A 26,301-nucleotide genomic window follows, 5' to 3' on the forward strand; every position below is an offset into this window, starting at 1 on the left:
ACCATAAGCCCAAACTAAACTCTGGCCCATATCCCTCTAAATATTTCTTATTCATTAACTTAAGTACATACTTTGTAAATATTCTAACTGTACCCACATCCACCACCTCCTGTGGAGGTTCATTCTATACGCAAATGACACTGTGTAAAAATAAAAAGCTGCCCTTCGTGATGTTTTGAAATCTTTCTCCTCATACCTTAAGATGTCCCCAGTCTTGAAATGCCCCCAACCCAAGGAAAAGACACCTGCCATTTATCTTAACCCCCCCCCCAATGATTTTATAAGGTCATCTCTCAGCCTCCCACACTCCAGTGAAAGAAGTCCCAGCCTATTCAGATGTTTAATTATTTCTAGAATTCTCCAGAACCAGGGAGCTGTGATTGCCGAGTCATTACATGTCCTTTCAGAAGCTAAGAATTCAGTCAGGAATTCTGGAATTTGTGTGGCTACTAAATGCTGTCCTATTGAACTACGTAAGTTGGGCATTGCAATTCTTTCTTTATAGTGTTTAGTTTTCCTGTTTCTTTGAAAACCAGATTTTGAATAAAGCTCACGTTGGCTTTCTTGACAAATATGGCATTGAAATAATTTGTGATTTACAGCAATTGACTTCTTGTTCATCAGTAGTTTACCTTAGCATCATACTAATATCTACTATTTTAGGCTTAAAAGCTCAGGTAGTTAGCTGGCTAGAAATCAAATTCTGATTTGGTAATACTATAATAAACCAAAATAATGTAGATTTTCAATGAAATGGATTTGAAAGGTTGCTCAAGTTGGATCCAGGTCTTTGAGATGAAACTCCAAATTTGAGAAAATAGCTGAAGGGTTTTGGTGAAAAGCTTGACATTGATTTTAATATTGAAGGGGAGCTGGCCTCACCAGTTTCCCCCAATAAATTCTATACATGATAAGCAGATGTTTAAAAGTCGTAGAATCGCACAGTGTGGAATCAGGCCATTTGACCCATTAAGTCCCAACCAACCCACTGAACAGCATCCCAACCAGACTCTTTTCTCCAAGCTCCCTTCTTTCCCCCTCCCCCACCACCCCAAGCTGCCTATCCTTTTAACTCTGCATTTGCCATGGCTATTGATCAATATTGACACAATGATCAATTTAGCATAGCCAAATTTAGCACCACCTAACCCTCACATCTTTAGACTGTGGGATGAAACTGGAGCACCCAGTGAAAATACGCACTGACATGGGGAGGATGTGCAAACTCCACATAGACTGTCACCTGAACCCTGGCTCATGGTGCTGTGAGGCAGCATTGCTAACCACTTAGCCAGTGTGAACTCAGTTGCTTAATCATCTTTGAAGATGCTTGGCAGACACTGTTATTTCATGACCTTCCCCCCCCAACACCAACCATGGTTGTGTCAAATTTAATTTTACTGAAATGGAGTTGATCAGCTAGCAATGTTGATCTTGTAGAACCATATGTTATTAATATGTTTATTCATACTTGCATGTTCGTTTGAATAAGCAGGTACAAAGATGAAACAAAATGGTTATTTCAGATTTTTGTTTTGGCAGCATTGTCAAGTACTGCGTTTCCTGAAATTTCCCAAGGAACTTTCACAGCCAAATCAGGTAATATAATTCCTGTTACTACTAAAGTAGTTTGCTCACAAATAAAACTGACTGTCTTATGCTGACCATTATTTGCAAAGTAATGCCACGATTTCATGGCGGTGTTGAAAACTAAAACTGTCGTAATTCACGCTCAGTACTTTACTGAAATTGAGTGAGTCTACTATGGTCTGCAGCTGCATGATTAAAATTGAGAGGTTGACTTTGGTAACTGTACACTCCATATCAAGTGCACTGTCTACGTCACAGATTGCAATAGAATAGAAATCACTGAATGGATTGCCCATTTACTCTTGATTTTTGCTGTTTAAAAACCTTGGAAAAAATATCGTCCTGCTAACAGCGCACTTGTTAAATTACCGTTGGAAAAACACCTTTTTTTTCTCCTGGAACACTAATTTTACTTGTGGGATGTTAAATCTCTCCAGTATGATTAAATTTTCAGATCAGTGAGATATTTTTAAAAGTTTTTGAATCTGATTCTACCTTTTTAATCCCGAGTACATATCCCAACCACTTATTTTGCTCATTTACCTTGAACTTTTCATTAAATTTTAATCAGCTCATTTTCGCTTCCTTGCTTGCTGTCAGTGAAATACTTGAGTGTGACTACTTGCGTCCTGTACTTGATAATATTACTGCTGGAAGCGTTGGTTTTCTTTTGACTAAGTGTCAGTTTCAAAGTGAGATATGGGTGATCTGTGCCACAAATCTCCAGATCCATTGAATGCTTAGAGGTGAAGAATGATAGGAAAATTCTTAGACCTTTTTGATTTAAAACAGTGTCGCCATAAAAACATAATATTCTGAAAACTTCATCACAACCTTTTGCTTTAGAGGTGTTCAGCAAGGTTTATCTCCTTAAAGTAATTCTGCATTATGTGTAGTGATTGTATAATGCAACATGGTTTGAACAAAAAAAATCAAGAATCTTTGCTTAGGAGAAACTCATGTTTCTGAGAAAAATGCCAGTTTTCACTTGGCCTGCTGTGTTCATCCAGCCTCACATTTTATTATCATATCCTAATTGTCTGGTTTTCAATGTTAGAAGCAATTTTATATGTGAGCATTGTGTCCAGATCAGGTACAATTCCTTTAGTATTACCAGGTTGAATTTTATTTTATTGAAAATTTTACTTCCAACTTATTGATACTTTAACCTGTTGAGAAACATCGGCCTACACCAGTCTGCCAACAGAAATAAATGATCATGATTCATTTGTATAATGTACTATAAAGGAAATATCTGAAACCACAATTGAAGTGCATAATCTGGCTGGGCAAATTACTTGCATGGAAAGTGAATGTAAGGAAATAAGCGAAGATCGAAATTTAATCTAGAATAAGTCTGGGGGAAAGTAGTTCCTTTTTTTTTTGTTCGACTCTTTCTCCCTTCCTCCATACTGTGCTTCCGTTAGGATCTTGTGCATTTGTTCTGTACAGTTTTCATTAATGTTAATCATGTGTTTAGAAATTTTGAAATGTATCATGTTGCAGATTTGCTTATTGGTTATTCTAACCAATTCTGTCTCTCAGCATTCTGTATATGGTACGAATTGAAGCTGGGCTTTCTGGCTCAGAGGGGAATATTACCACTCTGCCACAAGAGCCCCCACAAGCCTGTTCCATTTATTTCCCATACACATAGTGATAATGCACTTAACAGCAGAGTCCTTTGAAATGTAAGCCATGTCTGGCTTATCCTTTTGCATAAGTTGAAACAGCTAATTGTCTGCAGCATTTATTTCTTTTGGAATCTTACGAGAAGCAAAAGAGAAGAGATACGATTGCAGTGAGAATATTCAGTTTATATAATGAATGCAAGTATTCAATGTAAAAATGCAGTAAAGTTAATGAATAAATTCAATTAAAATAAGTTCTTTTTCTCCATATCCTAGATTCAAGTTATAGGTTAATTGATTTTACCTTGTTATTGTACAGTTGCCACAAATGTGGCTCTGTGTGTAAAGGGCAAGCAACATAACAAACAGCAGAACTAGAGATTTGTTGGCTATCATTAGCTGTGAAAGGAGTAAATGGTAGGGAAATCGAATCAAGAGTGAAGTGGAAAGCAATTTACAAATTGTTAAAGCAGGTTCAATTATGTGATTTTTTTTTTCTTGCACGATACTGCTGTAATGTCATGACTATACGTAGCAAAATGTTCATTGTTGATCTGTAATCACAGGTTTATTTTCTTTGGGTGTGGAAATGGAGCTTGTATTTTAAATATGAAATTTACTAAATGAAAACTGATCAACAACAGCACAGAATGCATGGTACTGATTAATTTGGAATTAGAATCAAATGTTAAGTATTACGTCTATATGTAGAATGTTACAGTGCTGCGATAACAAGGTTGAAATATAAACTGAGTTGAAAACATACCACTTTTGTACAGCTTCATTTTGAAGTGTTAATGTATCATTTTAATTTTGCAGGCATTGGATGAAGCTCCCCGTCGACTAAAGAACATTGTTGACTTCAGTAAACATGTGATGAAGCTTTTACTGGGTGATAACTTTGTCCAACCAGGGGTATGGGAACTTCGCTCTTTTTTTAATCTTTAGTTATGTTCATTGACATTGTAATTTGGAATAATCTTGCTCAGCTGACACTGACTATTGCAGGTAATCGTGGAAGCACACGCAAGCTGTCACTGTTGATGTGGCACAAGAATTGTAGATGTGTGCATAGCCTTCAAATATCAATCTGAAAGCAAAAGGATTAAGTTGAACAAGCCAAGAACCTATAAAGCCATAGTCCTGCTAACTCTGCTGGCATGTCAACCATCTTAATTTGATTGAAATGTTCACACTTGAATTGTGCTAGTGAATGTTCAGTTACAAATATGAAGTAAATAAGATTCGATTTTTTTTTTTCTAGATGGTACAACACTTCATTATAGGGATATCCAGAGATTTGGGGGTTCAGGAACATAGATCTTTAAAATAGCATGAAAATGGGCAGAAAATAATCAAGAAGGTTATTGGAATTCTGGCCTGTATATCTACAGGACTGGAGTATGAGGACATAGAAGTTATACTGTAGCTCTACAAAACCTTAGACTCCACTTAGAGTAATGTGAGCAGATCTGGGTGTTGAAACTTAGGAAAGATATGTGGAGATAACAAGGTGTAGAGCTGGATGAACACAGCAGGCCAAGCAGCATCAGAGGAGCAGGAAAACATGTTTTGGGCCTAGACTCTCCTTCAAAAACATCAGAAAGGATGTTTGGGGCCTCGTCAACTGAGGTAGTATGGGCTGAGGTCAGAAACAGGAAAGGAGAGGTCACCCTGTTGGGAGTTTTCTATAGGCCTCCGAATAGTTCGAGATGTAGAGGAAAGGATAGCAAAGATGATTCTCGGTAGGAGTGAGAGAGACAGGGTAGTTGTCATGGGGGACTTCAACTTTCCCGATTATGACTGGGAACACTAGTTCGATTACCATAGATGGGTCAGTTTTTGTCCAGTGTGTGCAGGAGGGCTCCTGACACAGTATGTAGATAGGCCAACAAGGGGCAAAACCACATTAAATTTGATACTAGGTAATGAGCCCAGCCAGGTGTTAGATTTGGAAGTTGGTGAGCACTTTGGTGATAGCGATCACAATTTTGTTACGTTTACTTTAGTGATGGAAAGGGACAGGTGTATACCACTGGGCAAGAGTTATAGCTGGGGGAAAGGCAATTACGATGAGCTTAGGCGAGATTTGGGGAGCACAGGATGGGGAAGGAAACTGCAGGGGATGGGCAGGAAATGTGGAGCCTATTCAAGGAAAACTCCTGTGTGTCCTAAATAATTATGTATCTGTCAGGCAGGGAGGAAGCTGTAGAGCGCGGGAGCAGTGGTTTACAAAGGAAGTGGAATCTCTCTTCAAGAGGAAGAAGGCTTATGTTAGGATGAGATGTGAAGGCTCAGTCAGTGCGCTTGAGGGTTACAAGGTAGCTAGGAAAGACCTAAAGAGAGAGCTCAGAAGAGCCAGGAGGAGACATGAGAAGTTGTTGGCGGATAGGGTCAGGGTAAACCCTAAGGCTTTCTATAGGTATTTAGGAAAGAAAGAATGACGAGAGTAAGATTAGGGCCAATCAAGGATAGTAGTGGGAAGTTGTGTGTGGAGTTAGGAGATAGGGGCAGCACTAAATGAATATTTTTCGACAGTATTCACTCTAGAAAATGACAGTGTTGTTGAGGAGAATACTGAGATACAGGCTACTGGACTAGGTGGGATTGAGGCTCACAAGGAAGAGGTATTAGAAATCCTGCAGAGTGTGAAAATAGATAAGTCCCCTGGGCCGGATGGGATTTATCCTCGGATCCTCTGGGAAGCCAGGGAGGAGATTGCCGAGCCTTTGACATTGATCTTTAACTCGCCATTGTCTTCAGGAGTAGTGCAAGAAGACTGGAGGATATCAAATGTGGTTCCCCTGTTCAAGAAGGGGAGTAGAAACAACCCTGGTAATTATAGACCAGTGAGCCTTACTTCAGTTGTCGGTAAAGTGTTGGAAAAGGTTATAAGGGATAGGATTTATAATCATCTAGAAAAGAATAAATTGATTAGGGATAATCAGCACGGTTTTGTGAAGGGAAGGTCGTGCCTCAAAACCTTTATTGAGTTCTTTGAGAAGGTGACCAAACAGTTAGATGAGAGTAAACTGGTTGCACGTTCTCCCCACGTCTGCGTGGGTTTCCTCCGGGTGCTCTGGTTCCTCCCACAGTCCAAAGATTGAGTCCAGGTCCATGAGAGTAAACCGGTTGATGTGGTGTATATGGATTTCAGCAAGGCGTTCGATAAGGTTCTCCACAGTAGGCTATTGTACAAAATGCGGAGGAATGGAATTGTGGGAGATATAGCAGTTTGGATCGGAAATTGGCTTGCTGAAAGAAGACAGAGGGTGGTAGTTGATGGGAAATGTTCATCCTTGAGTCCAGTTACTAATGGTGTACCGCAAGGGTCGGTATTGGGTCCACTGCTGTTCATCATTTTTATTAACTACCTGGATGAGGGCGTAGAAGGATGGGTTAGTAAATTTGCAGGCGACACTAAGGTCGGTGGAGTTGTGGATATTGATGAAGGATGTTGTAGGTTACAGAGAGACATAGATAAGGTGCAGAGCTGGGCTGAGAGGTGGCAAATGGAGTTGAATGCAGACAAGTGAGGTGAGGTGATGCACTTTGGTAGGAGTAACTGGAAGGCAAAGAACAGGGCTAATGGTCAGATTCTTGGTAGTGTAGATGAGCAGAGAGATCTCGGTGTCCATGTACACAGATCCTTGAAAGTTGCCACCCAGTTGACAGGGCTGTTAAGAAGGCATACAGTGTTTTAGCTTTTATTAGTAGAGGGATTGAGTTCTGGAACCATGAGGTTATGCTGCAGCTGTACGAAACTCTGGTGCGGCCACACTTGGAGTATTGTGTACAGTTTTGGACCCCGCATTATAAGAAGGATGTGGAAGCTTTGGAAAGGGTGCAGAGGAGATTTACTAGGATGTTGCCTGGTATGGAGGGAAGGCCTTACGAGGAAAGGCTGAGGAACTTGAGGCTGTTTTCATGAGAGAGAAGAAGGTTGAGAGGTGACTTAATTGAAACATATAAAATAATCAGAGGGTTAGATAGGGTGGATAGGGAGAGCCTTTTTCCTAGGATGGCACGAGGGGGCTTAGCTTTAAATTGAGAGGTGAAAGATATAGGACAGATGTTAGAGGTAGTTTCTTTACTGGGAGAGTAGTAAGGGAATGGAACGCTTTGCCTGCAAACGTAGTGGGTTCTCCAACTTTAGGTACATTTAAGTCGTCATTGGACAAGCATATGGACGTACATGGAATAGTGTACTTTAGATGGGCTTCAGATTGGTATGACAGGTCGGCACAACATCGAGGGCCGAAGGGCCTGTACTGTGTTGTTATGTTCTATGTACACTTGTCATCTCAGATTCTCCAGCATCTGCAGCTCCTACTATCTCTGAAGGCTATGTAGACCTTGGAGAGAGTACAATGTGGGTTTATAAGAATAGTACTTGGATTTCAGGGGGTTAAGTGATTAGAAATTCCACAAAATAGGGTTGCTTTTTCTTGCATTTAGAAGGTTAAGTGGTGATCTGATTAAAGCTTTCAAGATATTAACAGCATAAGATGGAGTGGATACAGATAAATTCTTTCCACTGCTCGGAGATTCTCACACCGTGGGTTGTAGTAAAAAAATTAGGGCCAGATTCTTGATGAAAGATGTTAAGAAGCATTTCCACCCACAAAGGGTGGTAGATGTTTGGAACTCTCCTACAAACAGCAGTCGATGTTCGATCTAATTAATTTTACATAAGAGAGATACACTTTTAAGCAAATGTATTAAGGAATATGGGTCAAAGACAGACATTTGGAGTTAGGCCACAGACCAGCCGTGTTTCATTGAATGGCAGATCAGGCTTAAGGAGCTGAATGGCCTATTCATGTTCCTTTTGTTCCTCTGTTATATTTTGGCATTGTCTATTTACTTTAGATAAAGTTGACAACCTTAATTTTGTCAACTTTAATTTTATCAGATGACACTGAATTTTTGGGTACCTTACTTGCAAAATGTTAAAGGGATGCTTCAGGTAGTTTGTGGGAGGAAGGTGCAGGATGTTCACAAATGTGGGCAAGGGCAATTGTTATGTCAGTGGGTCGAACGAATTGTAATTAAGGATGTAATAACAGGGCACTTGGAAAATAAGAATTTTGGTGGGGTGAGCATGGATTTATGAAATCATCATTGACAAAACTGTTAAAGGCTCTTGAGGATGTAATATGCAGAATAGATGTGGAGGAACCAGTGGGTGTGTTAAAGTTTGATTTTTCAGAAGACTTTTGATGAGGTCCTGCACACCAGGTTGATAAATTGATTTAGAGTACTTAGGTAGGGGGAATACATTGACATGGATTAATAGCCAGTAAAAAGTGGGAATAAATAGGTCATTTTTTAGGTTAGTAAGCTGTGACTGCCAAGAATCATAGCTTGGGTCCTAGCTATTCACAGACTGGGGAAGAGCTTGAGTCTAATACAAATCAAACTTAAGAGGAAGAGCAGTCAAGGAGGGCTTGAAGAGTTCAGCAGAATTGGAGGCTTGGACTGTTCTTGCATTGAACCAAATAATGTAAGACAGATGAACAATGCAATTATGATGTTGCAATCACAGAGACGTGGTTGTCAGAGGGCCAAGATTGGCAACTTAATGTTCCAGCATATAAATATTTCAGATGAGACAGAAGAGGAAGCAGAACAGGTGGGGAAGTTGGATTTCTGGTCAGGGAATATAACAACACAACCGTGTCAAGAGCAGATACTGGAGGGATCTTGTGGGGCATGATGCACAGAACTCAAGAATTGAAGGGTGCATTCGCAATGCTGTGATTGAACTACAAACCTCCCAGCTGTAAGTGGGAGGTAGAAGGAGAAATATGTCATCTGATTTCTGGAAAGATATGAAAATAACAGGGTTGTTTTGATATGTGATTTTTAACTTCACCCATGTTGACTGGGACCGTCTTAGTGCCAGGTGTTTGGGTGAAGAGCAATTTATTAGGTGTGCCTAGGAAGGTTTCTTTGTAAGAGCAGTCTATGGATAGCCCAATGAGGGATGGGGGGGTAATGGACGGGATATTGGGGAAATGAGCCTGGCCAGGTGGCGGTAGTTTCAGTGGGCAGCATTTTACGAACAATGATCGTAATGCAGTGACTTTGGGTCCTAGTGGGTAAGGACAACAGTGGATCTTAAATGAAGGTGTTAAATTGGGAGAAGGGCAACTCTAACCAAATTAGGCAAGACTTGGAGAATGTGGATTGGGAGCAGCGGTTTGAGGATGAATCCACATTTGACATGTGGGAGTCTTTTAAGGACCAGTTGATTAGAGTGCAGGACAGGTATATTCCTCTGAAAATGAGGGACAGGAATGGCAGGATTCCGGAACCTTGGATGGCAGAAGAAATGATCAGCTTAGTTTAAAATAAAAACATACCTATGGTCGAGACTGCTAAAGATAAACCAAATCTTGAAAGAATATAGAAAAAGTAGGAAGAAGCTCAGATGGGGAGTTAGAAGGTCTAAAAGGGCTATGAAATGTCCTTGGCCAGCAGTTTTAAGGAGAACCCCAAGGCATTTTATTGACTTAAAAAATCAACAGCCTTTGTTGTCAGACATACTGAGTATAACGAGAAGTTTATATATTGCCAATCACTGTGCTGACTAAGATACAAAAGTACTGAGGTACAGCTCCTTTAGTTAGGCCTTTGTCACTAGAGAAATAAAATGTCCAGAATTTCAGAAGTAAAATTCTGTAAATCAGACCAAGCTGGCACCAAACTTCCAGCCTGCACTGGATCCTGGTTCCAGATTGTGCCAGTGACAAGCCACTTTATGTATAGATGAGTAGCTAAGGAAAGAGTAACACCACTTGAGGATGTAGGACGGAGGTCATGTCTGAAGCCAGAGGAAATGGGGGTGATTCTGAATGACAACTTTACATCAGTATTTGCTAAAGAGAGGCACAAGACGGATATTGAGGTTAGGGAAAGATGTGGGAATACTCTCTGGGCAAATCACCATTTTGAAGGAGGAAGTGTTGGGTGTCTTGAAATACTTTAAGGTGGACAAGTCCCAGGGCCAGGTGACATCTATCCCAGGATACTGTGGGAGGCAAAGGAGGAAATAGCTGGGGCCTTAACAGATATCTGATGAAGGGTCTAGGCCTGAAACGTCAGCTTTTGTGCTCCTGAGATGCTGCTTGGCCTGCTGTGTTCATCCAGCCTCACATTTTATTATCTTGGAATCTCCAGCATCTGCAGTTCCCATTATCTCAGATATCTTTGCATCCTGTTTAGCCTCGGGTGAGTTTCCAGAGGACTGGAGAATGACCAATGTTGTTCCTTTAACAAGGTACACTATATCAATTTACCAGTTAATCATCAATAGGCATCTTTGCTTGTGCTAAATATTGGAGGATGAAGGAGGTAGAAAAGCTTCACTGAACTGCTTCACTCCCCAAATGCCTGGCTCCCCTCTATTTGGCGGCGCTGTTATTCGTAGTTACTGTTTGTCACCACTTGATGTAAAAATGTGCTCTCTAGAAATGAAGAGTCTTTATGATAAGTTGATATAACTTTGATCTCTCTTTTTTTCAGGAGGTTATACAGCTACCAGTTGACTTTGTAAGACAATTGGCAATGAAGATCCAACCAGAACGACCAGGTATGATGGAAAAGCAATAAAAGTTTCCCTTTTGTGTCTTATCCATAATTGAGTTGAATATTTGTTCTTTCAGCATTATTAACTTGCGCCTGAGTTGAGGCAGGATTAGAGGGATGGAAGTCTTTCTAGTGTGAATGTTGCTCAGGTTTTGCTGTACAGAGGCACAGACAGCTTCAGTGTCCGAGGAGTTGCAAATCTTGGTCAATGCTGTATAATCATCAGCAAACATCCCCATTTCTGATCTTATGATGGAGGGAAGTTCATGGATAAATCAGCTGAAGGTGGATGGGTGTAGGACATTACCCTAAGAACTCCTACGGTAATGTCCTGCGGCTGAGATTATAGTGGCAGTGTTTAACAATAATGGAATCCTAGGCTTATCATTGACCAGAAGCTTAACTGGGTGAGGCATTTAAATATAGTGATTACAGGAGTATATGAGGCTAGGAATTCTTGCTGCTTCCACCACTGGAGCAGAGACTCATCAGAGTATAGTACCTATGATATGCACAGCAGCAACTCCATATGGCTAAGTCCGTAACATCTTCCAGGTGATTTGATAAAGATGTATAAAATTATGCTGGCCATAGACAGCGAATGGGAAGGTACTTTGTCCATTATTAGGTCAATAATCAAGAGATGGAGCTTTAAGAGGGAGAAGATTGAGCAGAATTCCTTGGATAAGCATAAGGATAATGATGGGGTAGTGTAGGGGGAGGGGCTTAGATTAGTTCACAGGTCGGCGCAACATCGAGGGCCGAAGGGCCTGTTCTGCGCTGTATTGTTCTGTGTTCAATCCTGCGATCTCTGCTGTTTAACAGAACCAGAGCAGCAAATGCACTGAAATGTAATCTGCTGAAAATTCCCTTCAAACAATCCTGACCAGATCTCGAGATGCATTACAGAAATTCCCCAAGGCTCTTCAGACTGTAACTTCCAAGCCCGTGACCACTATTGCCTAGGAGTTCAAGAGCAGTGATATATGCATATGCCAGCACCTACCTGTTCCCCTCCAATCCATTCCTCCTCCTGACCTGGAAATCTATCACCGTTCTTTCATTGCTGCTGGATCGAAACCTTGGAACATTCTCTCTTGTATGTGCGGTATGCCTAGATCGAATGGACTTCAGCATTTCAAAACAGGTGGCACACAAACATCAACTTGAGTGTAACTGGAGATGAGAAATAAATGATAGCCTTGGGCTACTGATGCTCATGTCACAAAAACGAATGAAGGCAGGTTGAGAGTGAAGCTTCTGATATAGTTGATGACCTGTTGGTTTTTAGAAAATAGAACATTACAGCACAGTACGGGCCCTTCAGCCCTTGATGTTGTGCCGACCTGTCATACCGATCTGAAGCCCATCTAACCTACACTATTCCATGTACGTCCATATGCTTGTCCAATGACTCCTTAAATGTACCCAAAGTTGGCGAATCTACTACCGTTGCAGGCAAAGCGTTCCATTCCCTTACTACTCTCCAAGTAAAGAAACTACCTCTGACATCTGTCCTATATCTTTCACCCCTCAATTTAAAGCTATGCCGTCACCATCCTAGGAAAAAGGCTCTCCCTATCCACCCTATCTAACCCTTTGATTATTTTATATGTTTCAATTAGGTCACCTCTCAACCTTATTCTCTCGAATGAAAACAGCCTCCAGTCCCTCAGCCTTTCCTCGTAAGACCTTCCCTCCATACCAGGCAACATCCTAGTAAATCTCCTCTGCACCCTTTCCAAAACTTCCACATCCTTCTTATATTACGGTGACTGGAACTGTACGCAATACTACAAGTGCGGCCGCACCAGAGTTTTGTACAGCTTCACCATAACTTCTTGGTTCCGGAACTCGATCCGTCTATTAATAAAAGCTAAAACACTGTATGCCTTCGTAACAGCCCTGTCATCCTGGGTGGCAACTTTCAAGGATCTGTGTACATGGACACCTAGATCTCTCTGCTCATCTACACTTAGAATCTTACCATTAGCCCTGTACTTTGCCTTCCGGTTACTCATACCAAAGTGCATCACCTCACACTTGTCTGCATTAAACTCCATTTGCCACCTCTCAGCCCAGCTCTGCAACTTATCTTTGCAGTGCTTGCTAGCCGTGGGAATGTTTAGTTAATTAAAGATATCCAGATACCAAGCTATCACATCTTGTGGGATTTTATATACCGTTTTCTTTGTCAGAAGGATCTGAGTATGATTCACAAAGGTTTTAATCCACTTTGTAGACAGAATTGTCCTTGTGTACAGTACTTACAGCACCTGTGTAGGTGCTGTATTTAAATCAAACCATACCAACAACGTTCAGAATATCGTCCATCTTTGGATCAGACAATGGGATTCAGGACTCGTTTTTTTGGAAACAGCCAGAGCTGGATTTTATAGGGCTGAACAGAAACGACTGGGGACAAAATCAGCATGGTAACTCAATTGAACAGTAACTAATTGGACAAGTGTCAAACTAACAGCTTGCAGTCTAACAGGAAGAGAAAGGCAGGAAATCACATTTGATGCCATGCACCTCTTAGGTGAGATGGTAAGTTCATAAGATGTGGCAGCAGAAAAAGGCCATGCACAGTCCACTCTGCTATTCAGCAAGATGGTGGCTTAGTTGATAATGATCGACTCACCTTCCTGCCTCTTCCCCATAATCCTTGATTCCCTTACAGTAGAAAAGGCTCTCTATCTCAGCTTTGCATATAATTAACAATCCAGCCCCTGCAGGAAAGAATTCACAGCTTTACTATGCTCTGAGAGAAGACAGTCCTCCTTGCCTCTGTCTTAAATGCATGACCACTAACTGTATGATTATGCCCTCTGATCCTAGATTCTCTCTCACAGGGAAACCGCCTCACTTGATATAATCTTTTAATCCTCTCCCAAATGATTTTGTTTCAATATGATTTTCTCTCATTCTTCAAAGCTCCAGTGGGAATAAGCTCAACTTTTCCTTGTAAGGAATTTTCTCCATACCCACAGTCAACCTTGTGAAGCTTCTTAGAACAGTTCGTTCCATTCCAAGAATGGTTTGGTGAGCAACTGCTTGTGTCATCCTTAAACTAGCCTTCCCACTTATTTTTATATCCTCCACAAACTTGACATGGTAGATTCACTTCCATTATCCAAGTGATTAATATATATACTACAAATAGTTGTGACCTCAGCATTTGATCCGTGAGGCACTGCACTAGTTGTATCCTGAAAATGCCCCCTTTCCTCAACACTCTCTTTGTCTTGTATTAGTTAGCCAGTCCTCTATCTACGTTAGTATACATCTCCAAACATGATGTTCGTTAACTTACTAAGTAGCCTTGTGTGGTAACTTATTGAGTGCTTTTTAGAATTCCAAATATCTACGGGTTCCAATGATCTCCCCTGCTTGTTAACTCCTCAAAGAGCTATGATAAGTTTCATGAAACCAGGCTTAATTTAATTGCATTTTAAAGCTCAATGCATCCATTATAATAGATTTTAACATTTTCTCAACAGACAATCGGCTAACAGGCCTGTAATTATGTTTTTCAATACTCTGGGCCTTTTCCTAATTCTGAAGATAGTTGATTCACTGATAATATCTCTCCAGCTACTTCCTTTGAAATCTGATGTAGCCAATCAAGTCCATGAGACCTTTTGATCTTTAGCCCCATTAGTCTCCCAAGTACTTTATTCTCTCTCATTTGTTAGTAAATTAATATAACAACAATTAATAATATTAATTTCCTTACCTTCCTTTTGGCCACTTTAAACAATTTTGTCATGCTATTAGCAGCATTCTGTCTTTTTATTTTTCTCCTGCATCGATTTCTGAGATTTGTGTATGGCAATGACTTCTGGAACCTTGCTCCTCCTATGTCGGCATGCCAGTTTGCTGTGCATGGAATGTCAAGGGAGTGTTGGCTAATAGTGTACTTTTCTGTGAAGACTGATGCAAAATACCTATTCAGCTTGTCTGGAACTTCATGGCAACCAGTTTATTATTTTCCCCAGCCTAGTTCTTTAATGTGTGAAAAAATTTGCCCTTTGGGTGCCTTTTTAAAATCTTTTCCCATTCTTTTAATGGTTCTCTGCTCACTGTTATGTTACTTTTAAAAAAGCTCTGACTTTTTGTCTGTTTTTTACTACTGGCTGTGTTACTCTCGTTTGTTTATTTTCTCACACTTTTTGTTCTTGTTTGGTCATCTTTTGGCTTTTAAAACTTCTCCAATCCTCTGAAGCAGAGCCATAGATATCTAAGTTGATTTCTGTGGAAGTGATGATAATGGCATACAGTGAGGTATATTTTAAAAAAAAGTTTGTACAATGTTTCTCCATTTACATGATAATTAAACAAGAGTCTTTGCTTTAACATTCTGCCCTTTTTAGAGTTGTAGAATCCCTACAGTGTAGAGAAAGTCCATTCCGCCCATTGAGTCTGCACCAGTCCTCCAAAATGCATCCCAGACCCAATCCCACATTTTATCATGGCCAGCCCGCCTAGCCCCACATCTCTGGATACTGTGGACGACTTAGCATGGCCAATCTACCTAACCTGCACATCTTCGGACTTTGGGAGAAAACCGGTGCACCTGGCTTGCTATGTCAATCACTGAGCCACAGTACTGCCCTCTTAAAGCATGTCTCACCTTGCCTTTTGGAAACTGGGGAGGAAAAAAAGCCTTAATTGAGCATCCAGCTTATAAAATCAAGAAGTTTCCTTCTTATGCACTTGGATAAATAAGATAGTGGGCTGTTGAGATGAAATCCTGGTCACAAAGGATGCGTAAAAACTAATGTTACTGAATGTGTGACAATTATTGCCATCCCCCCCCCCCCCCCCCCCCCCCCCCCCAAATTACATTCCTGTTCCAAGTAGTCCAGATGCTTTATTGCTTAGTAGAGTCATAGAGGTCCACAACACAGAAATAGGCCAGTCGACCCAACTTGTCCATGCTGACTAGATTTCTTAAATCGAAACAGTCCCATTTGACTCATCCCTTTAAACCTTTCTTGTCCAGGCGTCTTTTAAATGTTGTAATTGTACCCACTTCTGCCACTTCCTATGGCAGCTTATTCCATGTACACACGGCCCTCTGTGTGGAAAAATTTGACTTTCAGGTGCCTTTTTAAATCTTCCCCTTTAAAGCTGTACGCTGTCGTTCTTGGATTCTCCTGCACTGGGGAAAGACCTTGGCTCTTCATCTTATCTAATGCTGTCATGTGATCTAGCCTTACTAACCAGTCTACCATGTGGTACTCTGTCAAAGGTCATGCTAAAGACAACGTCGACTGTACTGTCCTCAATCTATCTCGCTTAGTCACCTTTTCAAAATACACAATCAAATTTGAGATGTGATTTCTAATGCACAAAGCCATGCTGACTAACTCGAATCAGTCCTTGCCTTTCTATTTGCAAGTTGATCCTGTCTCTCAGAATTCTCTCCAGTATCTTACCCATCACTGCCATCAGGCTCACCAGTCTGCAATTCCCTGGACTTTCCTTCAGCCTTTCATAAGTAATGGCACAACATTAGCCACCCTCCAGTCTTCTGCCAGCTCATCCATGGCTGTTAGTACAAATATCTCTGCTTGGAGCCCTACAATTTCTTCCCTAGCTTCCCGGTGTTCTGGGATACGCTCGATCGATCAGGTCCTCCTGGATTCATCTTGCTTTTGTGTTTTAAGACTTCCAGCACCCCTCTTTCTGTCATGTGGACTCTCTTTGAGACATCACTGTTTACTTCCCTGAGTTCCCTAGCTTCCATGTCTTCTCCATGGTAAATATTGAGGAGAAATATTTGCTTAGGAGCTCGCCCATCCCCTGAGCCTCCACACGTAGATGACCTCATTGAACTTTAAGAGACCTTATCCTCTCGATAGTCTTTTGCACTTAATATAGTTGCAGAATCTCATTGGATTCTCCTTTTACCTCATCTGCCAAAGCTATTTCATATCCCATTTTTGTCTGCCTGATTTTCCTGTTAAGTATACTCCTAGACCTCTGTACTATTCAAGGGATTCACTTGATCTTGGTTGCCTATTTCTGACCCATGCCTTTTTTTCTTGACCAGAGCCTTGACATCATTTTAGCGTTCCCTAATCCTGGCAGCTTTATCCATCAGACTAACAGGAGCATGCTGGCCCTGAACTCTCTTTACCTTGCTTTTGAAAGTCTCCCATTTGTCAGATGTTCCATTACTAGCACACAAGTTTCCCCAGTCAACTTTTAAATGTTCCTGTCTAATACTATCAAAATTGATCTTGCCCAATTTAGAACTTTAACTTGTGAACCAACCTATCCTTTTCATAACTCTTTTATAACTAATTATGGTCACTGATCCCAAAGTGCTAACACTTCTGTCACTTGCCCTGCCTTAATTCCCAAGAGGAGGGCAAGTTTTGCCCTTTGTTTAGTAGAACCATCTACACATTAAGAGAGTTTTTCCTGACAACGCTTAAATTATTCCCCATCCAAGCGCTACGGCAGTCCCAGTCCATGGAGATTTAAAATCCCCTACTAATACAAGCCGATTGTACTTATAGCTGACTGTGATCTCCTTATATATTTTCTCTTCAATTTCTCACTGACTTTGGCTGGGGGGCTGCTACAGTACAATCCACCAAAGTGACAGTTATCTCCCTGCCAGGATATTGGTCTCCCTCCAGTGGAGGTACAACTTGTGCCCCTCATGCAGATCACATCTACCACAGGAGAGATGCCAATGACCCAAAATTCTGAATCCCTGCTCTCTGCACAGCTCTGTCGTCACACAATCATCTGCCCCATCCTCCTATTCCTAGTCCAACTAGCATGGGGCACTGGGAGTATCCCAGTGATTACTACCCTTGCGGTCCTGCTTTTTAACTGCCTACCTAACTCCTTAACTCAGTAGCTAATGTACTTGCCCATGTTGCTGCTGGACATACTTCCAAGATACATCTTGCAACAATTCCAAATATGTTTTTGCATTTGTTAATGTCCAGAAATCAGTTTTTAAAGCAAACATCACTGCAACATTGATTATTGTATTGGAGTGCTGAGATGGATGAAGGATGTTTACCTGTGTGTCACATTGTACTCCAAATGTTTAAGCATCTGAACATTATTTTTTCTAGTTTGTGGGACAAAATTAGCTGTAGTAGATGGGAGAGAAATTGTACAGGGGAGCAGACCAACCGTTTCAAGTCCTTCAATACCTTTGTGAACCAATAGAATACATGTAAACATCTTGTGCAAACAATGCTTGAATTTTCATTAAGGATCATGTGATTGAGCACTTGGAGAAACTTGAGGTGATTAGAGAGAGCCAATATGATTTTATGAAGGGTAGGTCATGTCTAATGAATTTGACTCTATTCTTTGAAAAAACAACTGTTGTATGGGGAATATGTATGGACATTGTTTACGTAAAATCTGCGTAGAATGCATAGATTCTGAGAGTTGGAAAATTTGTTTGGAGAGAATGGTGAGTTAAATTCAACTCTCATTGAATTGAAGGAAAATTGACTAAGTGGTTGCAATGGTCAAACTTTAGCTTTTTCAATCATTGGTAATTATGTAACTACTTAAAGCTGCTGCCGGAGTCTACAACTAACTAGCTGAGATGATATTGGTTTTAATAGTCTTTATTTTTATGCCATTTTCGGCAATGTCAATGACTATTTCATGCTAACAATAGCCTGTTGTGTTGCCTTGTTTTAGTCATTGAGTTTCCATTGATTGTCCTGTTAAAATAGGCCCTGGTATACAGTTTTAACCTGTTACTTTTCAAGTTCATGCTCATTAGCAAGAAGAAAAACTAAACTTTTCTACTGCCTGAGTTGCTTGCTGAGAAATGTGAAGAATTATTTTGCTTACTAGCTGTTTTGTCAACAGCTTAAAACAAACTCTAGAATCGTCTCTCTAGACCATATGCTGCTGACTTCGTGTGGGCTGTAAAATTGACATTTCACCCCTCAAATAGGAGCAGTTGTGGTCTTGATCGTTTACTTGAGAGATGTGAGACGTTAGAAAAATTAAAATAACTTCAGTGAGTGGAATTAAAATGGAAGATACAGCAAGTCCAAGGAACAGATCTTGAACAGAGAGAGCATGCAGAAGAGTTTAAATATAAAATCATTCTGTTCATTATTCTAGTGACTGGAATAGGCTTGCAACTGTAAAATATTTTGAAGAAATATATTGATATCCGTTTTAAAGTTTATGGCATCTGTCTTGTTACAAATTTTAAAATGATAACTTGGTTCTACTTTGTGAGTAGAAACACACAGCATCTGAATTTTATTTTACAGGATCACGTTGCAATAAAGTGATGGATGCCTTCAGTGGGTATGCTTTATGCCTCCCAGATCTCACCAAATTCCAAACCTGTCATCGAATTGAAAAACGACCGCCCCTCTGTATAGAAATCAAGGTAATTGGCTGAACACTGAACAATTTTTTGCTTTCTTATACTTAAATAATGTTGGTCAAATTATTGAGGAATCATTTGTCATGATTTTGAGATTTGGTAATTACTTCCATCCTTGGGAAGAAGACACCATTTGGAAGTATCCAATTTCAATAATTTTTAGAACTACTGCCTGATTTGGTTTGTTTGCTCAAGCAGAGTATAATCCTAACAATTTCACATGTGAACTGTGTTCAGGATATTTAACAGAAATTAATGACAGTTAACCAACAGTAATTATTTTAACTGAAAACAATGAATGCTGGAGAGATCACATTGGATCAAGCAGCAACCATGGAGCGAGAGCAAAGTAACATTTCAAGTTGAGATGACTTTTCAGAGCAAAAGTGAAGTGTGGAGGGGGCAGCTTTAATGCAGTAGTTGGGGGAGGGTGGTGTAGAGTGCTGAGGGAGAAAAAGACTTTTTTAAAAAACTTAGTTACCTTTAAATTCTGTGTAGAGCTGGATGAACACAGCAGGCCGGGCAGCATCACAGGAGCAGGAAAGCTGATGTTTTGGGTCTGGACCCTCCTTCAGAAACAAACTCAATTGAATTAAACTTGTCTCTACATGACAGCATTGTCTGAACAGTTCTATCACGATTGCAGATGCGTCGTTTGTAGCTTTGGTGTGTTAAGTTTGAGACATTTATGTTTTCACTACAGAAAATAGAATGCAACTCAAGTGCCTTGATGTCGAGAGCACACAACAGTTTAGGGTCATGTAATTTAAAGAGATTGTCAGCTAAGAATTGAAATGCTGGGCTTTAGTGGTTTCAAGAACATCTGAACCAAATTGCCTTTCAGAAGTTTATCCTTATTTGCTTAAGAGTAAGAATAGAAGAGATGAAATTTTAAAGACAGCAGGTGGCTTACTTAGCTGGATATGCGAGGTCTGTGATACCTGCAGTAATGGTAATCCAAGAGAACAGTATTTTGAGTTAAGTTAGTTTAAGAGAGTTACATAAATGCTAACACTAAAGTTAAGAGCCGCCCAGTGCTGGCTACATCATCTTGGACATGGGTGAAGATTAAAACTATGCCCTGATTCATCTGGGTGTGTATATTTTCTGGGAGAAGTAACTTGCAATTTGGAACTGTGACAGTGAAACAAGTAGTGGCTCTGGACTGCAAATACTGCTGTCAGCAGACTCCAGGGAGTGAGGTCTGGAGATGTTCATTGAACTCATTGATAGCCCAGTGCAACAGAGAATGGACTGAAAGAAGTCAAGCAGTAATTCCTTGATGCAGCTAAGAAAAAAAAAGGCATTTAGCGAAAGTGAGCAGCAGTCATGTGAAGCTAGCCATTTTATGATAGCTAGAATTATGCTGGTCATGAAACTTGTTCCAACAATCTTGAGAGTGTTGGCTAGCACTGTCTCAGGAGGAAGGACTTAGCTACCAACATAAGCAGTTGTTGCATCACTTAGAGGTGGAGAGACGTCTGAGGGAGTTTTGAAAGCAAGTCTTTGAAAGTGGAGAATTAGAGTGCCTAGTAAAAGATGGAAGTTTTCATGTTTTTGTGTGTCACCTGAGTTCCTAATATTTGGGTGTGATCGGTGTTGATCATTTTGACCATTTAGACCATGAAAAGTGTAGCTCATGGAATGTTCAACCACAATTTTTCTGTTAACTCAGTTACTTTGCTTTTGGATGCTCAAAGTAGAAGTTGCATTAACTGTGACCATGGGATGAGGAGGGTTCGTGTCTTTTTTTTTAAATGAATCTCACTCTTGGTTTGTCATGACAAATATGTCAAAAGTTTCTTTAGCACATTGCTATTATAAACTTTGTGTACCAGATTAAAAATGAAGGACAGCCAATTCCAGTGTTTCCTTGGCTGAAGGAGAATGAGGTTGTATTACTCAAAAATTATAGTAAAATTTAATAAACAACCACACAAAACAAAAAATAACTATTATAAAGCAGGTGGGGTGGAAGAGTACCTTGTACAGACAGGAAGATAAGAATATAAGAAATAGGGGCAGGAGTAGACGATTCAGCCTCTCAATCTTGTGATCAGAGATAATGGAACAGCAGATGCTGGAGAATCCGAGATAACACAGCAGGCCAAGCAGCATCCTAGGAGCATACAGGGCTAACGTTTCGGGCCTATACCCTTCTTCAGAGAGGGGGATGGGGAGAGGGTTCTGAAATAAATAGGGAGAGAGGGGGAGGCGGACCAAAGATGGATAGAGGAGAGTATAGGTGGCGAGGACAGTATAGGTAGGGAGGGGATAGGTCAGTCCCGGGAGAACGGACAGGTCAAGGAGGCGGGATGGGGTTAGTAGGTGCGAAATGGAGGTGCGGCTTGAGGTGGGAGGAGGTGATAGGTGAGAGGAAGAATTGGTTAGAGAGTGGTCTCTCCGGACGGCAGACAAGGGTGGGGATGGAAAAATGTCTCGGATGGTGGGGTCAGATTGTAGATGGCAGAAGTGTCGGAGGATGATGTCTTGTATCTGGAGGTTGGTGGGGTGGTATGTGAGGACTAGGGGAATCTCTTTGGGTAGTTGTTGCGGGGGAGGGGTGTGCGGATGTGATGCGGGAGACATGGTCGAGGGCGTTCTCGACCACTGTGGTGGTGGTGGTGTGTTAGGGGTTTTGTGGGGGGGGGGGGGGGGGGGGGGGGGGGGCGGTGCCTGTGGGGAGAGTTGCGGTCCTTGAAGAACGTGGACATCTGGGAATGTGCAGGAGTGGAATGCCTCATCCTGGGAGCAGATGTGGTGGAGGAGAAGGAATTGGGAATAGGGGATGGAATTTTTGCAGGAGGGTGGGTGGGAGGAGGTGTATTCTAGGTAGCTGTGGGAGTTGGTGGGCTTGTAAAAGACATCAGTTTCTAGCTGGTTGCCTGAGATTGGAGACAGAGAGCTCTAGGAAGGTGAGGGATGTGATGGGGATGGCCCAGGTGAACTTGAGGTTGGGGTGGAAGGTGTTGAAGTGGATGAACTGTTCGAGCTCCTCTTGGGAGCATGAGGCGGCGCCGATACAGTCGTCATTGTAACAGAGGAAGAAGTGGGGTTTGGGGCCAGTGTAGGTGCGGAAGAGGGACTGTTCCATGTAACCTACAAAGAGGCAGGCATATGGCGACCCCCTTTGTCTGTAGGAATTGGGAGGAATCGCAAGAGAAGTTGTTGAGGGTGAGGATGAGTTCGGCTCGGTGGATGAAGGTATCGGTGAAAGGGGACTGTTGGGCCTGCGGGACAGGAAGAAGCGGAGGGCCTTGAGGCCATCTGTATGAGGAATGCAGGTGTACAGGGACCGGACGTCCATGGTGAAAATGAGGTATTGGGGACCGGGGAATTGGAAGTTCTGGAGGAGGTGGAGGGTGTGGGTGGTGTCACGGCCGTGGGTGGGGGGTTCCTGGACAACGGGGGAGAAAATGGAGTCCAGATAGGTGGAGATGAGTTCGGTGGGGCAGGAGCAGGTGGAGACAATGGGTCGACCAGGGCAGGCAGGTTTGTGGATTTTGGGAAGGAGATAGAAGCGGGCAGTGTGGGGTTGGGGAACAGTAAGGTTGGAGGCTGTGGGTGGGAGGTCACCTGAGGTGATGAGATTGTGAATGGTTTAGTGCTCTGGGTGGGGTCGTGATCCAGGCGGTGGTAGGAGGAGGTATCGGAGAGTTGGCGTTTGGCCTTGGCGATGTAGAGGTCAGTGTGCCATGCTATACTGGCGCCTCCCATGTCTGCGGGTTTGGTGGTGAGGTTGAGGTTGGAGCGGAGGGCTGCCTGTTCTGCAGGGGAGGAGTTGGAGTGGGTTAGAGGGGTGGAGAGGTTGAGGAGGTTAATGTCTTGACAGCAGTTGGAGACGAAGAGGTTGAGGGAGGGTAGGACGTCTGGGGGACACCCCCTGGACACCACCCCCCAGGCCTCCACCGCTTCTGCTCCCAGGATGAGGCATTCCATTCCCACACATCCCAGATGCTCGAGTTCCTCAAGGACTGCAACACCACCATCCCCCCCCCCCCCCCCCCCCCACCTCCCCCGGCCGAGAACGCCCTCGACTGTGTTTCCCGCAACGCGTCCCTCACACCCCGCCCCCGCAATAATTGCCCAGATGGAATCCCCCTAGTCCTCACAAACCATCCCACCAACCTCCGGATAGAACGCATCATCCTCCGACACTTCTGCCATCTACAATCCGACCCCATCATTCAAATACATTTTTCCATCCCACCCTTGTCCGCCTTCCGGAGAGACCACTCTCTCCAGGACTCCCTTGACGGCACCACACCTGGCATCTTGCCCTGCAATCGCCCCCCCACACCACCTCCCTCACCCCCATCCCAGGCCCCAAGATGACTTTCCATATCAAGCAGATGTTCATCTGCACATCAGCCAATGTGGTATACTGCATCCGCTGTACCCCTTGCGGCTTCCTCTAATTGGGGAAACCAAGCAGAGACTTGGGGACCGCTTCGCAGAACACTTCCGCTCGGTTAGCAATAAACAACTGCACCTCCCAGTTGTGAACCATTTTAACTCCCCCTCCCATTCATTAGATGACATGTCCAAGCTGTGCCTCCTGCAGTGCCACAATGATGCCACCCGAAGGTTGCAGGAACAGGAACTCATATTCTGCTTGGGAACCCTGCAGCCCAATGGTATCAACGTGGACTTCACAAGCTTCAAAATCTCCCCTCCCCCCACTGCATCCCAAAACCAACGCAACTCATCCCCACCTCCCTAACTTGTTCTTCCTCTCACCTATCCCCTTGTCCCACCTCCAAGCCGCACCTCCATTTCCCACCTACCAACCTCATCCCGTCTCCTTGACCTGTCCGTCCTCCCCGACTGACTTATCCCCTCCCTATCTATTCTGTCCTCTCCCCCTATCTTCTCTGTCCATCTTCAGTCAGCCTCCCCCTCTCTCCCTATTTATTTCAGAACCCCATCCCCTCTCCCCCTTTCTGATGAAGAGCCTAGGCCCGAAATGTCAGCTTTTGTGCTCCTTGGATGCTGCTTGGTCTGCTGTGTTCATCCAGCTTCACACTGTTATCTCCGCCTCTCCATTTTATATATGCAAAGAAGCTTATTTTCACCTTTCATATTGCACCTCCCAGTCGCAAACCATTTCCACTCCCCCTCCCATTCTCTTGATGACATGTCCATCATGGGCCTCCTGCACTGCCACAATGATGCCACCCGAAGGTTGCAGGAACAGCAACTCATATTCCGCTTGGGAACCCTGCAGCCATATGGTATCAATGTGGACTTCACCAGTTTCAAAATCTCCCCTTCCCCCACTGCATCCCTCAACCAGCCCAGTTCATCCCCTCCCCCCACTGCACCACACAACCAGCCCAGCTCTTCCCCCCCACCCACTGCATCCCAAAACCAGTCCAACCTGTCTCTGCCTCCCGAACCGGTTCTTCCTCTCACCCATCCCTTCCTCCCACCCCAAGCCGCACCCCCAGCTACCTACTAACCTCATCCCACCTCCTTGACCTGTCCGTCTTCCCTGGACTGACCTATCCCCTCCCTACCTCCCCACCTACACCCTCTCCACCTATCTTCTTTACTCTCCATCTTCGGTCCGCCTCCCCCTCTCTCCCTATTTATTCCAGTTCCCTCCCCCCATACCCCTCTCTGATGAAGGGTCTAGGCCCGAAACGTCAGCTTTTGTGCTCCTGAGATGCTGCTTGGCCTGCTGTGTTCATCCAGCCTCACATTTTATTATCTTGGAATCTCCAGCATCTGCAGTTCCCATTATCTTTCATATTCCATGTCAGTTTTTCATTGTAGTTTATTTTCTGTCTTTGTCTTTTTAATTCTCTTGAATTCTGAACTCAAACCGACTGTTCAGGGCTATAACTGACTGTTGCTTCTTTGCGTTTTGTCTTTCAACCCGATACTATCTTCGAGTTCTTTGGTTAGTCATGGTTGATTTATCTCTCTCTTAGAATCCTTCCTCATTACTGGGATGTTGAGACTCATGAATTAGCTCCTTAAATGTCTGCCATTGCATGCTTACTGTCATTCTTGCTAATCTGAACACCCTGTTCACGTCGACTTATTCTACCTTTTTATTTGATTGTTTAACTTGAGGGGAAATTACACAGTTGTTTTGGACCCAACTTACTCACTCTTGAACTGAATATTAAGTTGTCATGCTGTGATCAGCATTTCTTGGGGGACCTTTTACTGTTGCGTCATTTATTAAACCTGCCTCGTTACCTTGGACCTGGTAATGGAAAGATTGCTCCATGATATGTTGCTTGAGAAAACTATCCCTAATGCACTCTGTGAATTTGTTGTTAGTGCTACCCTTTCCAATATGGTTAACTCAGTACATGAAAGGGACCCATAATTATTGCTGTATTCTTTTTTTTTTAATATGCTATAGTTGATTTCTTTTCCATTAAAGTGGCTGCTGTTTTGTACTTCGGCCCAAATGGACTCTATCATCTGAGCTTAGATTTTACAGAACTGTCCTTTTTCTGCCTGTCATTGGTGCCCGCGTGGATTGTGACAACTGGATCTTACCCTCCCATTCCATGCTCCTCTGCAGCCCAGATAGGATATCCTGAACCTGAGCACCAGCAGACAACCTAACTTCTGGGATTTTCTATCCTGGCTACAGAGAACAGTGTCTATTTCCTTTACTATCCCCAATTAAAAGTACATTTCTGTTTTCTCCCCTTGTTTTGAATGGCTTTCAGTACCATGGTGCAGTGGTCAGTTTGCATTTCCTCTTGACTGTCCCCCCTCTTGTGCATACAGGATGCAAGAATCTCAAGCCTGTTACTTAGCTGCAAGGACTGAGGCTTATTAAGCACGACCTCCTGGAGCCCTTTACCCGCCTAATTTAAAGGATGTGGACTGTCTCTTGAAATGCAGCGTCCACGTAACTCTCCTCTTCCTTCTTCCTTCCTCCTCATCCTCCAACTCCCTACCCACCTATGTGAGTCGGTGTCAGACTCCAGCTCCACTAGTTGTCTCTCCAGCCTGAAAAAGACCAATTAATCCCAACTCTGTGATTAATAGCTTGAAGGCAGTCCCCAACCCATGCTCATAAATTACCCCAGTACTGAGAATATCTTGCATACTAAA

General features: G+C 42.6%; 1 protein-coding gene across 1 annotated transcript in view; it reads left to right on the forward strand.

Moving 5' to 3' along the window:
- ippk (inositol 1,3,4,5,6-pentakisphosphate 2-kinase) overlaps positions 1–26,301 on the forward strand; it is an 89,895-nt gene that overhangs the window by 22,249 nt on the left and 41,345 nt on the right. The window contains exons 2-5 of the mRNA XM_048547706.2: positions 1,543–1,599; positions 4,041–4,136; positions 10,752–10,818; positions 19,097–19,218. Of these exons, the coding sequence (XP_048403663.1) occupies positions 1,543–1,599; positions 4,041–4,136; positions 10,752–10,818; positions 19,097–19,218 (342 nt within the window). The remainder of the gene's footprint in view (positions 1–1,542; positions 1,600–4,040; positions 4,137–10,751; positions 10,819–19,096; positions 19,219–26,301) is intronic.

This window comes from Stegostoma tigrinum, chromosome 11 (genome assembly GCF_030684315.1).
Source record: "Stegostoma tigrinum isolate sSteTig4 chromosome 11, sSteTig4.hap1, whole genome shotgun sequence".
Classification (NCBI taxonomy): domain Eukaryota; kingdom Metazoa; phylum Chordata; class Chondrichthyes; order Orectolobiformes; family Stegostomatidae; genus Stegostoma; species Stegostoma tigrinum.